Source organism: Passer montanus, unplaced genomic scaffold (assembly GCF_014805655.1).
Source record: "Passer montanus isolate IOZ18808 unplaced genomic scaffold, ASM1480565v1 scaffold93, whole genome shotgun sequence".
Taxonomy (NCBI): domain Eukaryota; kingdom Metazoa; phylum Chordata; class Aves; order Passeriformes; family Passeridae; genus Passer; species Passer montanus.
Window position 1 is genome coordinate 631,665 of NW_024374701.1, and position 12,779 is coordinate 644,443.

General features: G+C 56.9%; 1 protein-coding gene across 4 annotated transcripts in view; it reads right to left on the reverse strand.

The window, feature by feature from the left end:
• Positions 1-2,698: 2,698 nt before the first annotated feature.
• GRM4 (glutamate metabotropic receptor 4) overlaps positions 2,699-12,779 on the reverse strand; it is a 34,234-nt gene continuing 24,153 nt past the window's right edge. For all 4 annotated transcript variants that reach the window (XM_039695834.1, XM_039695835.1, XM_039695836.1 and 1 more), the window contains exons 7-11: positions 11,718-11,918; positions 10,708-10,844; positions 9,344-10,279; positions 4,629-4,875; positions 2,699-3,487 (exon numbers count right to left, since the gene is read on the reverse strand). In XM_039695834.1, the coding sequence (XP_039551768.1) occupies positions 3,438-3,487; positions 4,629-4,875; positions 9,344-10,279; positions 10,708-10,844; positions 11,718-11,918 (1,571 nt within the window). In that variant the 3' untranslated portion in view covers positions 2,699-3,437. The remainder of the gene's footprint in view (positions 3,488-4,628; positions 4,876-9,343; positions 10,280-10,707; positions 10,845-11,717; positions 11,919-12,779) is intronic.

Below are 12,779 nucleotides of genomic sequence, written 5' to 3' on the forward strand. Positions count from 1 at the left end.
GGCTGGGTGCTGCCACCTCCCTCCAGGGCACCCACTGTCCCCTCAACCCCTCTCAGAGGCACTGCCCACCTTCCCAGCAGCTCATCACAGCTCCTCCAATGCTTTGGAGCAGAGAAACGAGCTCCAGTTTTTCCCAGAGCTGCTCCTGCACCGTGGATGGAGCCACAGCACCCACCTCTGCTCTGACCCCGGGTCCCGCCTTGCTCTGAGCATCACTGTGCTCTCCTGGGGTGAAAATGAGTCCTTGGGGCTCTGCTTGAGTGGAGCCCTGCCCTCCTGTCCTGTCCAAGCCAAGCTCTGCTCCAGCCCTGCTCTTCCCATCCCCTTCATCCAGATTTCCTCCCCAGGAGGAACAGGAGATCTCCAAGCCCAGAGGGGCTGATTCTGCCCAAGACACAGGAAGGGAGGCACGAGGTGGCAGGCAGGCTGGAAAATTCGCAGGGAAATTATCTTGTTTTTCCATTTCCCATCGAGTTGGCCTAATTATGCCACCGAAGTCTGTAATTTGCCTCTCACAGAAGAGAGTTAATGACTGGTTCCAGGCTGCTGCTGCTCCAGGCGGGGGCACAGCTCCCACTCCAGCCCCCAGCTGTGCCCTGGGACCCCGAAAGTTCCTGCTTGTCCCTGGAGAAGGGAGCTCAGGAGAAGAGCTGGAGACTGGGAACAGCAGCCAAGGACAACAGAAAGTTCCAGGAGGGCAGGAAGATACGAGCAGGGCATGGAGGGAGCTGGCACCAGCCCAGGTTTTTTCCTCACCACTTCTCAAAGTCCCAGAAAAAGTGAAAAATCTGCAGGTCAAGCACTCAGGGAACTCAGGCAATTATCGTTGTTTAAATTCAATAGCCCTTCACACAAATAAGAGGAAAATCAGACAAGTGCTTTTAAAGCTCTGAGGGAGGTGAGGAGGAGAAATGATGGCCACAATTTCCAGATACCTCATTAAAAAAAAAAATACCCAAAATACCAAAAACTAGGAATCTGATATCCAGGAATCAGTATCCACTCTGCTCTTCTCCCCAGCCACAGGCAGAGCTACCCTCAAAAATATTAAGCAAAAACAGAAAAGCAGAATCTGGATCCTCACAGGCCCCTGCTGCAGCATCCAGAGCAGAGCCTGGCTGGATCCCCATCCACCTCCATGGCTCACAGGCTGCTCCCTTTTAATTAGCTGCCATCATCAAAGAGGTGCTGGGAATTAAACAGCACTGTGCCGTGAGGTGCTGGATAAAACCAACCAGCTGTGTTGGGAGGTCACTGCATCCACCACTGGAGTGGGTTGGGAGGGACAGGGCTCCTCCAGCAGCTCAGGTTTGGGGGGACAAAAATGGGGCATTTCTGCAGGGCTTGGAGCACCCTCACAGACACAGCGAGGGGAGGCAGGTGGAGGCTGGAATGAAGTCAGGATCAGCCTTTGCAGTCATGATCAGGCAGGATTCGGGGTGAGAGCTGCTCCTGACACCGTGGGAGCAGAATCCCCGAGCCAGAGGCTGCAGCACAGCCATCAGCTCGGGTTTTCTCAGAGCCCTCTGAGCCAGGCAGTGCCTCACATCCCATCTGACAGTGATGGATGCGCTGGGAGCCGAGCAGTTTTTTCTCCTGAGAAGCTCTTTTGACAAGTATGATCTTATCAAAGTTTCGAGCTTTTCATTACACTGCTTTTTCCCCCCTTTTTTTAACTCCTGTCCTCTGTGCACAGGCAGCGAGCAGCTGCATTTCCCTCTGCCACCAATTCCTGGCTGAGGCTCCCGTGGGGCTCGGGGCACCCAGGTGCCCCCCACACCCCCCAGGGGGAGAGCAGAGCTGTGATTAACACACAAACACCTCTAGAAATGTGCAAAACACAGGGGTGACATCACACAGGCTCAGAGGGTGGGGAAATAGCATTTTGGGTGAACAGGCACAAAGGGACAGGGAGCCATCCCAGCACCCCCTCCCAGGCCAGGTCACCCCCAGCTCCAGCATTTTATTGGGCTTTTTATTGAAACAAAGCTTGGCCAGAAGTGGAGGCACCCAGCACCTCTCTGCCTCTTTTCCCTATTTCACAAAAAAAGAGACAGGTCTGGATCCTCCTCTCCTGACCCAGCAGCCAAGAAGCACAGCCAGCCCCAATCCAAGAGGAAAACACTCGGAATTCCTGGGCCAGAGGCAGAAACAGCAGCAGCCAAGGCCCCAAACTGCCCCAAAAAGGCCCAGGCCAGGCTCTGGGAACAGCCACAATGGCTGTGCCATCCCAAGGACAGGCTGGAGCCTGGAAGAGGAGCCCTCCCCACAAGGCAGAGCTGCTTTTGTTGGTCTTTGATTGGAAAAGCCCTCTGAGGTCCTCCAGTCCACCCAGCAATGCCACCATGTCCCCAAGTGCCACACCTGCACAATTTTTAAACAAGTCCCTCCAGGCAGGGGGGCTCCAGGCAGCCTGAAGGTGTGGGAAGCCCTGGGAAATCTCTCTTCTGCTCCATCCTCACAGCTTGGGAAGAGAACACGAGGAGGAATCAGCTCTTTGCACCCCAAAGCTGCCCCAGGGACCTGCCAAGCTCCCCTGTCCCTGCCCCATCCCCTCTGCCACAGTTTGCACTGCCTGGAATCTCCAGGGATGCCTGCAGAGGAAGGACACCAAGCCCTGAGCTCTCCCAGAGGGTTTGGCCACCCAAAAACCTTCCCTGGCACCTCCTGAAACCAAGTCACCAAGAGACAGCAAACGCCGAGTGCAAAACCAGGGTCTTTTATTAGAAATCTCCTCGTATAAAAATGATCATGCTCTACACAGTCATCGAATAATTCATAAACATCCAGGCACTGAACTTTGTTTTTTTTTGTGTGTTTTTGTTTTTTGACTGGTCAGTACATAAAGCAGACATATTTCAATCCATATGGTCATCACATACATTAAGGAACCACCTATAGAAATCAGCACTTTGAACACAGTCTAGGTTTTATTTTATTTTATTTTGCTGTCTGTTTTTTTTTTTAATGTAAATTTTAAGTATTTTTATTTATTTTTCCTTTTTGCAACATATAGAATTTGGTAGGATATGGGGAAGAGAGTGAAGAGGGACGGAGGAAGACAGGAACGAAAGAAAATGGAGGATTAAAAAAATAATAAAAAAAATAAAACAGAAGGTTCTGCACAACCACAAACAATCTCACAAATTCCAGAAAAGGGAAAATGCTGGGGCTCTTATTTTCTTTTTCCTCCTTTTTTTTGCCAAAATACAGGAAAAAAAACAAATCCAAAGACTTGCTGAAGTCCGTGCCCTCTTGCCCGTGCTCCTCCATCCCTCCGTGGGAGCCATGCATCGCCACCGTGGGCGCTGGAAGAGTTTTAGTGTTTCTTTATGGATTTTTTTTTGCTGCTGTCGATGGCATTTTCCCCCGGGGCGTGTCCCCTGGCTGCCACCTGCCTGTCCCGTGCCGCTGTCCCTCCTGCTCTGCTCCTGGAGCTAAATGGCGTGGTTGCTGTAGCTGACGTAGGTCTGCTTGGTGGCCAGTGCTGGAAGGAGACACAGAGCTCACGTGGGTCATCAGCAGAGGCCACCGTCCCCTCCCCTGACCTGGTCATCGTGCCAGGAGGTGCCAGCAGGGATGTGGCAGGGTTTGCTCAGTGCAGTGCTGGCGCTTGGGGTCCTTCCTGAGCCCCACAGCAGCTGTGGGTGCTCCCCAAGGACACTTAACCCCAAAGAGAGCCCCCAGGATGTGCCATGGGCAGTGGGAATGTGTTCTCAGGCTCCCCTCCACTCCCCTCAGCAACCCCCTACAGACAGACCCTTCCCAAAGCTCAGCTTGTCCCAGCCAGCCCTGCCTGGGACAATTCGTGGGGTCCCAGGGGGTTTTGGGGTCCCAGCTGGGTGTCCCACGTCCCTGGTCACCACTCCACGGCAGCAGGACACAAAACCACCCTGGCTGTCCCCTCACGCTGAGGGTGCCACAGGGACACAACCCTGCTGCCACCCCCAGCTTCTCCAGCCCTCAGACACACCAGGAGAGGAGGCAGCGATGGCTCCAAAGCCACCACACGTCCCAGGGTGGCACAGAAAAAGCCACAGAGCAATGAACCCCACCACTCCCTGCAGCGTTGTGCCACTGCCCTTGGTGGGGACAGCACTCTGCGAGGTCCCCAGGTCCCTCGGGGTGAGCAGGCACAGGGACACCTCCATCCAAGGGCACGGGCAGGTGCTGGCACAGCCTGGGACACCCTGAGCAGCACAAAGGTGTCCCCAGAGGGAGGGGACGCCAGCAGCTCGTGGTGCCTGGCTGGCAGTGGAACCTTGCTGCAGGTCTCCAAGTGGTGCTCCCAGATAACAATTAGATAGAGCAGAAGGAATTGGAGCTGACAGAGCTATTTGTTAGCCGCGATGTTTTCGTAGCTGATCTGCCCGTATCAAAGCCCTGTGAATTATTTATTCTGTTGTTTATTTAAGGATACGTGACCCGGCAGTGACAGAGTGAAAAATGTCCCCTCGGTGCTGCGCTGATGTCCCCAGCCCTGCTGCCCTCCTGGGCACCACGGGAGCTGCCAGCCCTGCTCACTGCGGCCTCCCCCAGCCCTCTGGAGCCAGGGATGTGCAGACGGAGCTCAGCTCTCCCCGTTCCCGTTTAGGATCCCCGGAGGATCCCGCTGTGAGCTGCCTCACCTTGCGTTTCCAGGTTCTCGCAGAGCTCCGACTTGGCCTCTCCGTTGGGGCGGAACCCTCCCTTCTGAGAGAACTTGTTGGACATGGTGGCCGCTGTCACCACCGCCTTGAGGCTCCGCTTGCGCTTGGGGACGTTCTGCTCCGGGTGGAAGAGGATGATGTACACCTTGGGCATGTAGAGCATGCCCAGGGACACCGAGGCACTCAGACTCACCGAGATGGTGAGCGTCGTGGTCTGGATGTACATCTGCAAGACACAAGGCCACCAGCTGAGAGCCCAAAGCCCCTGTGGGATCCAAAAGGGAAAGGAGGAAACGGGGAAACGAGGGAAAGTTGGGGTTAAATGAAAGGAGTGGGGAGGCAGCGCTGGAATGTTGGCAGTGCTGGCGCTCAAGGTGAGGTTTGATGCTCCACCAGCCTCAGGGCAGGAGCTGCAAGGCTGGTGCTGGGCACAGCAAGGACACCTGACACCAGGGCACGCCCCACCGCCCTTCTCCCTTCAACAGGTAATTCCCATTCCCCAGCTGACTCCTGGGCTCTTGTCATGTAAGTCACATATTACACACCGACGCCGCCTTTTTGCAGTCAAAACTAATTTCACGCTCACTGTCCAGGACTAACAGTGACAGATGTTTTGCAAAATGAAAGCCCATTAATCTGACTGTAGAATAATCCATTTTTCTATGGAGAGCAGTTGGCAGGCTCCTCTCAAGCCGGGGCATCTGAAGCAGGTGGCAACTGGAAGCAGAGACCCCCCCATCCTCCCTCTGCCCATCCCACCTCTCGGGGAGGACAGGAGGACAAGTCCCTGCTCCATGGGCATCCCTGCTCCGCCAGCATCTGCTCCTTCTCTCCAGCATCCCCTTCAGCAGGAGTTCTGAGGCTCTGGGGAGGAGCAGGGAGGGGGCTCTGGGTCTCCAGATGCCTTTGCACACACCTGTGTGCAGGTCACCCTCAAGGCTTGAGAAGGAGCTTTAAAACAGCTCCTGAACTTCACCTGATTCAATGCCCAGGGGTTCCCCTGGAGGTGTTTCACAGTGGGATTTCATGCCCTCTGAGAAGGAGCCAGGAAGCCTGGGGGCTGCAGCAGCAGCCATACAGGGTCCCCATGTCCCCAGGGACACACCTGAGGGTTTCTGAAGTGAAAAGGTGATGGAGAGCACCCGTGAGGCAGAATCTCTGCACAGCTCCCAAAAGCGAGAGCTGGTGGGACACAGCTGCTCCAGGACCCCCCCAGATCCCACCCGTGACCCTGCAAAGCCAACCAGCACCTGGCCCAGAGCCCAGAGCGTTCCGACTCAGCCCCAGAGGGAAAATGCCACTGAGCTGCTTCTGAGTCAACTGAAAAACTTTGGTTTGTCCCCAGAATAAAACCTCCTGCTGTCACACGCGCCGGTTTGTTTGTTCCACCTTCTCTCTCTAGGCAGTTTTTGGAAATAAAAATGTCATTTCATCAAGCAAAGTCAAAACACATCTCTGTGCCAGAATATGTGCGCTTTTTTTATTTCTTTTTTTTCTTTTTTTTTAATTCACTCCAACCCTCCAAACTCTGCCACGGGTGTCCTGGACTGGCCAGGAATGAGGGAAACACTGGGACCCCAACTCCAGGCACCCCAAGCCCTGCCTGGGCAGCAGCACAGCGTGGCCCTGGCGGGGCAGGGCTCAGCTCAGCACCCTCATCCCCCTGGCTCCCTGCCTTCCTTGCCAACCCAGCAATTTCCATATTTTGTGCCTCTGCAGAGAGTCCCCCTTCCCTGTGCCTCGGAGCTTGGGGGCGTTTCAGCGAGGAGGGAGAGAGCAGCTGAGCCAAGCTGAGCTGGGCTAAGCTGGGCTGAGCCAAGCCAAGCTCAGCCATCTCCGTGCGTGCTCCCCCCTCGCTCCTGGGCCGCTTCTCCCGGTGTTTCCAGGGACCCCCCTGTGCTGAGACCCCGCTGGCCCCAGCTCCCCGCCCCACTTTCTGCCTCCTGCAGAACTTTTGGGGTCTCCCAGGGCCACTGTGGCCACCTTCCCCCCATGCTGGGCTTGCAGGAAGCGTTTTCCTGCCCGCTCCAGCCCCCGCAGCCGTGTCTCGCCGCAGCAAACCCCTCACCAGCTCAGACAGGAATATTTTTAGCCCGGAGCCTCCACACAGCCGTGAAGCTCTGCTCAGTTAACCTTCTGCCACTGCAAAAAATGACCATTTCTCACAGTTTCACTTCCCACTCTCTTAATTGGCTTCCAGCCCAGAACCCCGCTTTGCCCCTCCGTTAACGACGCTGGAGCTTCCTTGGGAGCCATGGGAGGCGTGAGCTGTGCTCATTGAGGAAGTTCCAGCTCCTGCTGCCTCGTGGGCTGGATCAAAGAGCACAGGCAGCCCTGGCTCAGGGCGATGACGCTGAGGGACAGCACTAACCCAAAATGACCCCACAGCAGCCCCCAAAGCCGCGCTGTGCTCAGCTTTGCTGAGCCTGGGTGAGCCTGTCCTGCCCGAGGGAGCAGCCCAGGCCTGAGGCACAGCCCAGACTTGTGTCCCACAGCAAATCTCTGCATTAATGGGAAGCTGCCTCCACTCTAAATCCACACCTGGCCCCACTACAAGGGGTTTTGCACCATGCTGGGGAAGGGCAAACGTGCTCAGCACCCTGAACACCACGGGACAGTCCCTCTCACTCCTTCCCTTCTCTCTTTTCCCTGGCTGAAAGCGAATGTGATAAGCGGGGAAGCAGACAATGACTCCACTGTTCTGCTGCCACCTTATCAGCACAGGAAATTGTCTCTTTCTTTAGATGCTCTGTTATTGCTATTTCTGTAATCCGCCGGGACTGGCGGGGACGAGAGGCTCTGCTCAGAAAAGGCTTGGGGGACTTGTTACAATAACGTGCCACCTCCATGCAAAGTTGTGGGCACGAGGTAAAGCAAATAAAAGTGAAAACGGGGATTATAATCCAGCTCCTCCAGACCACGAGGAAGCCTTTGCTGCAGCCCTGCAGCCTCAGCTGGGCAGAAGTGCCAGGGGGTCATGGGTGTGGGTTTGCCCTGTGGCATCCTCAGGACCTCAGCCATGAGAGAACAGCCCAGACACTCCTGGATTTCCTGTTGCCGAGGGTGCAGACACTCCACAGAGCCAAAGAGGCCCTCAGTCTCAGCAGCAGTGGGGTGGAGGGGATGGGATCCCTCCCCACAGTGAGCTGGGGGTGCCCCTGGAGCATCCCCAGAGCACCATGTGGGTGATGCCAAGGCCAGTGCCCCCAGCTGTCACCCCAAGGACACACTCAGAGCCACACTCCCCGTGCAGGCTGTGCAACAGCTCCTTCTCCACCTTTTTCTCCCCAAGAGTGCAAACCAACACCTAAAGCACTGAGAGAGCCCAAATCACCTGCTTCTCCTGCCAGCCTCATCATCTGAGCACATCCACCATCCCTCAGCTGCAGCTCAGGGATGCTCAGAGCCCATTCCCACAGCCTGGGGACAGTCAGAGCTCATTCCCATGGCCTGGGGACACTCAGAGCCCATTCCCACATTGGCAGAGCCAAACTCCAGCCTGGAATCCCAAATGCCCTCAAGGACTGGCTCAGCAGGCTCGAGGCAGGGCCGGGCTGTGAGACAGAGCTCCGCGTCCGAGGGGAGTTGGGAACATCACTTTTTCCGCCTCTAATCAGCTTGTTAGCAGCCTAATAACAGAGCAGGCCTGTGCATTACAACCCCCAACGAGAGGCACAGCCTATTGTGGAGCCGCTGCCTGACAGGCAGCGTTCAGCAGCCCTAAATTATCCCGTGACAAGCTGCAGTGAAGAGGTGAGCAACCTTGCGCATAATCTACAATCATTATCATTTCCATCTTTATTACCCACAGTATGCCAAGCACTTTAAGGAGGCTTTCAGGGAGCTTTTGTTTTGCAATAATTTCTTTAAAAACCTGCTTTCTTGTTAGTATCTCCCCTGCCATCTCATCAAAATGGAAATGTTGCAAAAGGCTCCATTTATTTCCTTTAATTCTCCTTCACACTTCCAGCCAGAGAAGGCCTGGTGGGACTTTCTGGTTGAGCCAAGGTCAGAGGTGGCTGGGCAGACTCAGCCTCCTCGAGGGATGGATGCTGTCAGAAGAGATGCGCCAGGACACGACAAACTCAGCAAAAGCTCCCTCAGCCAACCTTTGCAACAGGTGTGTCCTAAAGCCATGGGGACACAGGGGATCCAGAGAGGGACCCGGGTGCTGGGACACCCCAGGGATTCCCAGGGAACAGCAGCTCCAAGGTTTGTTCATCAGAGCAGCGCTGGGCTGGCAGGCGGGAGCTGTTTGCGTTCGCGATGATTCCTGTTTTGGCTGGCAGGCAAAGGGATTTGGGTCTCATTCATGAGATTTTTATTCTTTGTTCTTAATCCCTCGCACTTGAGCACGGAGCCTCATCCAGGCTGGCCTCAGTCCCGTGGGAACTCAGCACTGGGAACAGGGGCCAGCTGGGCAGCACGGGCTCCCTTTCCGTGCAGAAATTGTGCCCATGACACCCGGGACCTGCCCTGGGGGCTCATCCTCCCCCAGCCCCCACAGCAGCAGCCTGTGCTGCCCACTGCCCCCACCCATGAGGGGCAGTGGGGCCAAAAGAGCACGGAAAACTTCCCACCCTAATTCCCAAGCTGACCACGCTGCAGGGAAGTTCTCCTCTTGCTCAAAACACCACAGCCTCTCCCAGCCCTGCACACAGGACACCAGCCAGGCCTCTCCCCTCCTCCCTTACCTTCTCCGCCGACTGCGACGTCCCAAAAAATATCGGGATGAAGGCTAACCACACAATGCAAGTGGTGTACATGGTGAACCCAATGGGCTTGGCTTCGTTAAAGGTCTCCGGGACCCCGCGGGTCTTAATGGCGTACACAGTGCAGGTGACCATGAGGAGCATGCTGTACCCGAGCAAACAGATGAGGGACAGGTCCGAAATGTCACATTTGAGGATGCCCCGGGCAAAGTGGGGGTTTGTAGTCCGCTGGTCCTCGTAGTCAATGACAGAGTGGGACGGGTCCACGATGAACCAGATGCAGACGCCGACGAGCTGCAGGGAGATGAGGCTGAAGGTGATGACCAGCTGCGAGGCGGGGCTGATGAAGCGCGGGGCGCTCACCGACTTCTTGCCCTGCTCGAAGATGCGGTAGATGCGGTTGGTCTTGGTGAGCAGCGCGGCGTAGCTGATGCTCATGCCCAGCCCCAGGAAGATGCGCCGCAGGGAGCAGGTGCTGAGGTCGGGCTCGGCGATCATCAGGAAGGTGGTGGCGTAGCAGAGGAAGATGCCCGTGAGCAGGACGTAGCTGAGCTCCCGCCCCGACGCCTTGACGATGGGCGTGTCGTTGTAGCGCACGAAGGTGATCACCACGAACAGCGTGGCGATGATGCCCACGATGGCGATGAAGACGGGCACCACGGCCCAGGGCGAGCTCCACTCCAGCTTGATGATGGGGATGGGCGTGCAGCTGGTGTGGTTCTCGTTGGGCCGCTCGTTGAAGTGGCAGCGCTTGCAGTGGAACTCGTCCAGCTGGTACTGGTAGCCGTCGCAGCGCTCGCAGTGCCAGCAGCAGGGGATGCCCTTCACCAGCTTCTTCCTCTCGCCCGGCTTGCAGGGCAGGCTGCAGATGGAGCTGGGCTGCTGGCTCCCGCCCCCAGGCCACAGCATGTTCTCCACCTGTGGGGTAGATGGCACCAGCCATGCCAGGCACCTGCCGGGCACGCCTGGGCACAAGGGGTGCCCTGCCCTGCTTGGATCTGGACCCTCAGCCCATCAGCACATCCCACAGATGGTCCCAGCCCAACCTGGCGTGGGGCTGGGGAGGTGGTGAAGCTCTCCATTGGCCTTTTGGGAACACTCAACAACAGGAACCCAAAATGAAGCCCCTCTTTCCCTGAGGAAACCCCATCTGCTGGGTCTGGCTCTGTCTCCTGCCCCATACCCAGAGTCCCTAGGGTGTGGTGAAGCACCAGTGTGTACCTGGGGGACACCTTCCCCTCTGCCCCCGCCACCTTTGGCTGCCTGGCTTTGCAGCCAGGGACTCCCAGACTCGACGTGGTAAGAAGAGAAACCTGCAGGACCTTCCCCTTGGACCATACCCTCACCTTGAGGTGCAGGTGGTCTGTCCACTGCCCGATGACCTTGTACTCAGGGGTGGAGTTCCTGATCTGGTACTGGTAGATGTCGTAACGCCCCGGAGCATCTCCGTTCTCATTGAACGTCACAGGAGTCCCAGCAATGCCTGTGGGAAAGGGGGGGCTCAGCACCCACAGCACCCCCAGCACCCCCACCCTGCTGAAGGGGTCCAAGGGGACTCTGGATTGATGCTCCCCCCTCGCTGCTTCTTCTAAGAAAGGGGGAAAAGCGGCTTTAAAAGTTCAATCAAGTGAATTCTGGAGATAAACACTAATGAAAGGAAGGAAGAGAAGAATCAAGAGGAGAAAATAAATAAAAGAGACACTGTGGAGGAGATGAGAGGGTGGAGATAAATAGAAATAATAAGGGGACCAGACAGAAAATGTTTATTAAGGAGAAAGGGCAGAGGAAAAGATGCGCTTCCAGAGGAGATCTGAGACAGACAAGGGCAGAGCAGCAGGAGGCAGCTGGGAGGGAGGAGCTGGCAGGGGGAGAGGCTGGGCAGGACAGCAGGTGAGGGCAGAATGGCAGGTGAGGGCAGGGTGAGGGCAGGGCAGCAGGTGAGGGCAGGATGAGTGCAGAATGGCAGGTGAGGGCAGGGTGAGGGCAGGGCAGCAGGTGAGGGCAGGATGAGTGCAGAATGGCAGGTGAGGGCAGGGTGAGGGCAGGGCAGCAGGTGAGGGCAGGATGAGTGCAGAATGGCAGGTGAGGGCAGGGTGAGGGCAGGGCAGCAGGTGAGGGCAGGGTGAGGGCAGGATTTCTTCTGGATTTACACTCCAAAGGCTCTCAGGAGATGTGGAAGCTCAGACCTCCTCGCCTGCTGATCTGCTGCCCTCCCTCCAACGCTGCACTCACACTGCAGCAGCTGCCAAATGGCACCACAAATGAACTGTGGGTGCTGCTGAGTGACCCACAGAGCAACAGGGGACGAGCAGAGACCCCGGGGCCGCTCCTGCCTCCACCCCAGGGCACAGCAGACCTGAGAAGTTGACGCTGCGGATGTACTTGAGCAGCTCCACGCCGTCCACCGGGTCCATGCTGGGGCACAGCCCCACCTTGCCGGGGCACAGCTTCTTGTGCATGTTGTGCAGGGCGTGTCCCATGGCGTAGACGGCGTCGATGACGAACTGCACCTTCCCCTCCTGCTCGTACGAGGAGTCCTGGCCGATCCTCTCCCGGTCTGTGGGGACAGGGGAAGGGTTTTCCACCTCCCCATCGCCCTCCAGGATGTGTCTGCTGCGCCCAAACCCTTGCCAACGAGCCCATCCTGGACTGGAGCAGCTGGAAATTCCAACCCCGCTCCCAAACCTGCACACGCAGCCAAGGAACATTCCCTGGGGAATATCCAGCCAACCTCCTCTTTGGGAGGTTCTGAAAATGTGGGTGCTGCACCCTGCTGCGCTTCCAAGAACCCTCAGGATGCCACGTCCCTGTGCCATGGGACATCCCAGGTCCCCAACAGGATGCAGGCTGGGCTGTGACCAACATGCCACCCTCACCCCTGCATGTTTCATCCCTCCTTCATCTCCCAGGAGTTTCCACCAGCTCAGGCTCCAGCAGTGGTGCCAAGGACCGCCCAGGAAGCATCCATCACTGCCTGCCTGTCCCCATCTCACTCCCAAAGCCTCCTGTCACCCCACTCCCCTCGCCACCCCCTGCCACCCCCTGCCTTGCTGACCCCACAGCCGCCTGGCTGGCAGGATCCTGCAAGGATCTGGCAATTACCAGTGACAGCTGCCTTCCCCCCTGTCATAACCGCCCTTAATGGGACCACAAACATGTTAATCACTTAGCAGAAGACACCGATTAACGCAGCACGCTGTTAATTACAGCTAAGAGAGCGGCTCCCAAGGGGCACCACGGCTATGGAGAGCCCTGGCCCCTGCCCCGAGGCATGGCCAGGCATCCTGCCAGGCCTCCAGTGGGAAGGAGGGTTTGTCAGGGAGCCGAGGGCACCACCCCCCTACTCTGGAGAGGCAGCACATCCTAGAAAGCCACGCCAGGGTGCCCAAAATTAACTCCAGCTCCACCACGTAGGGAT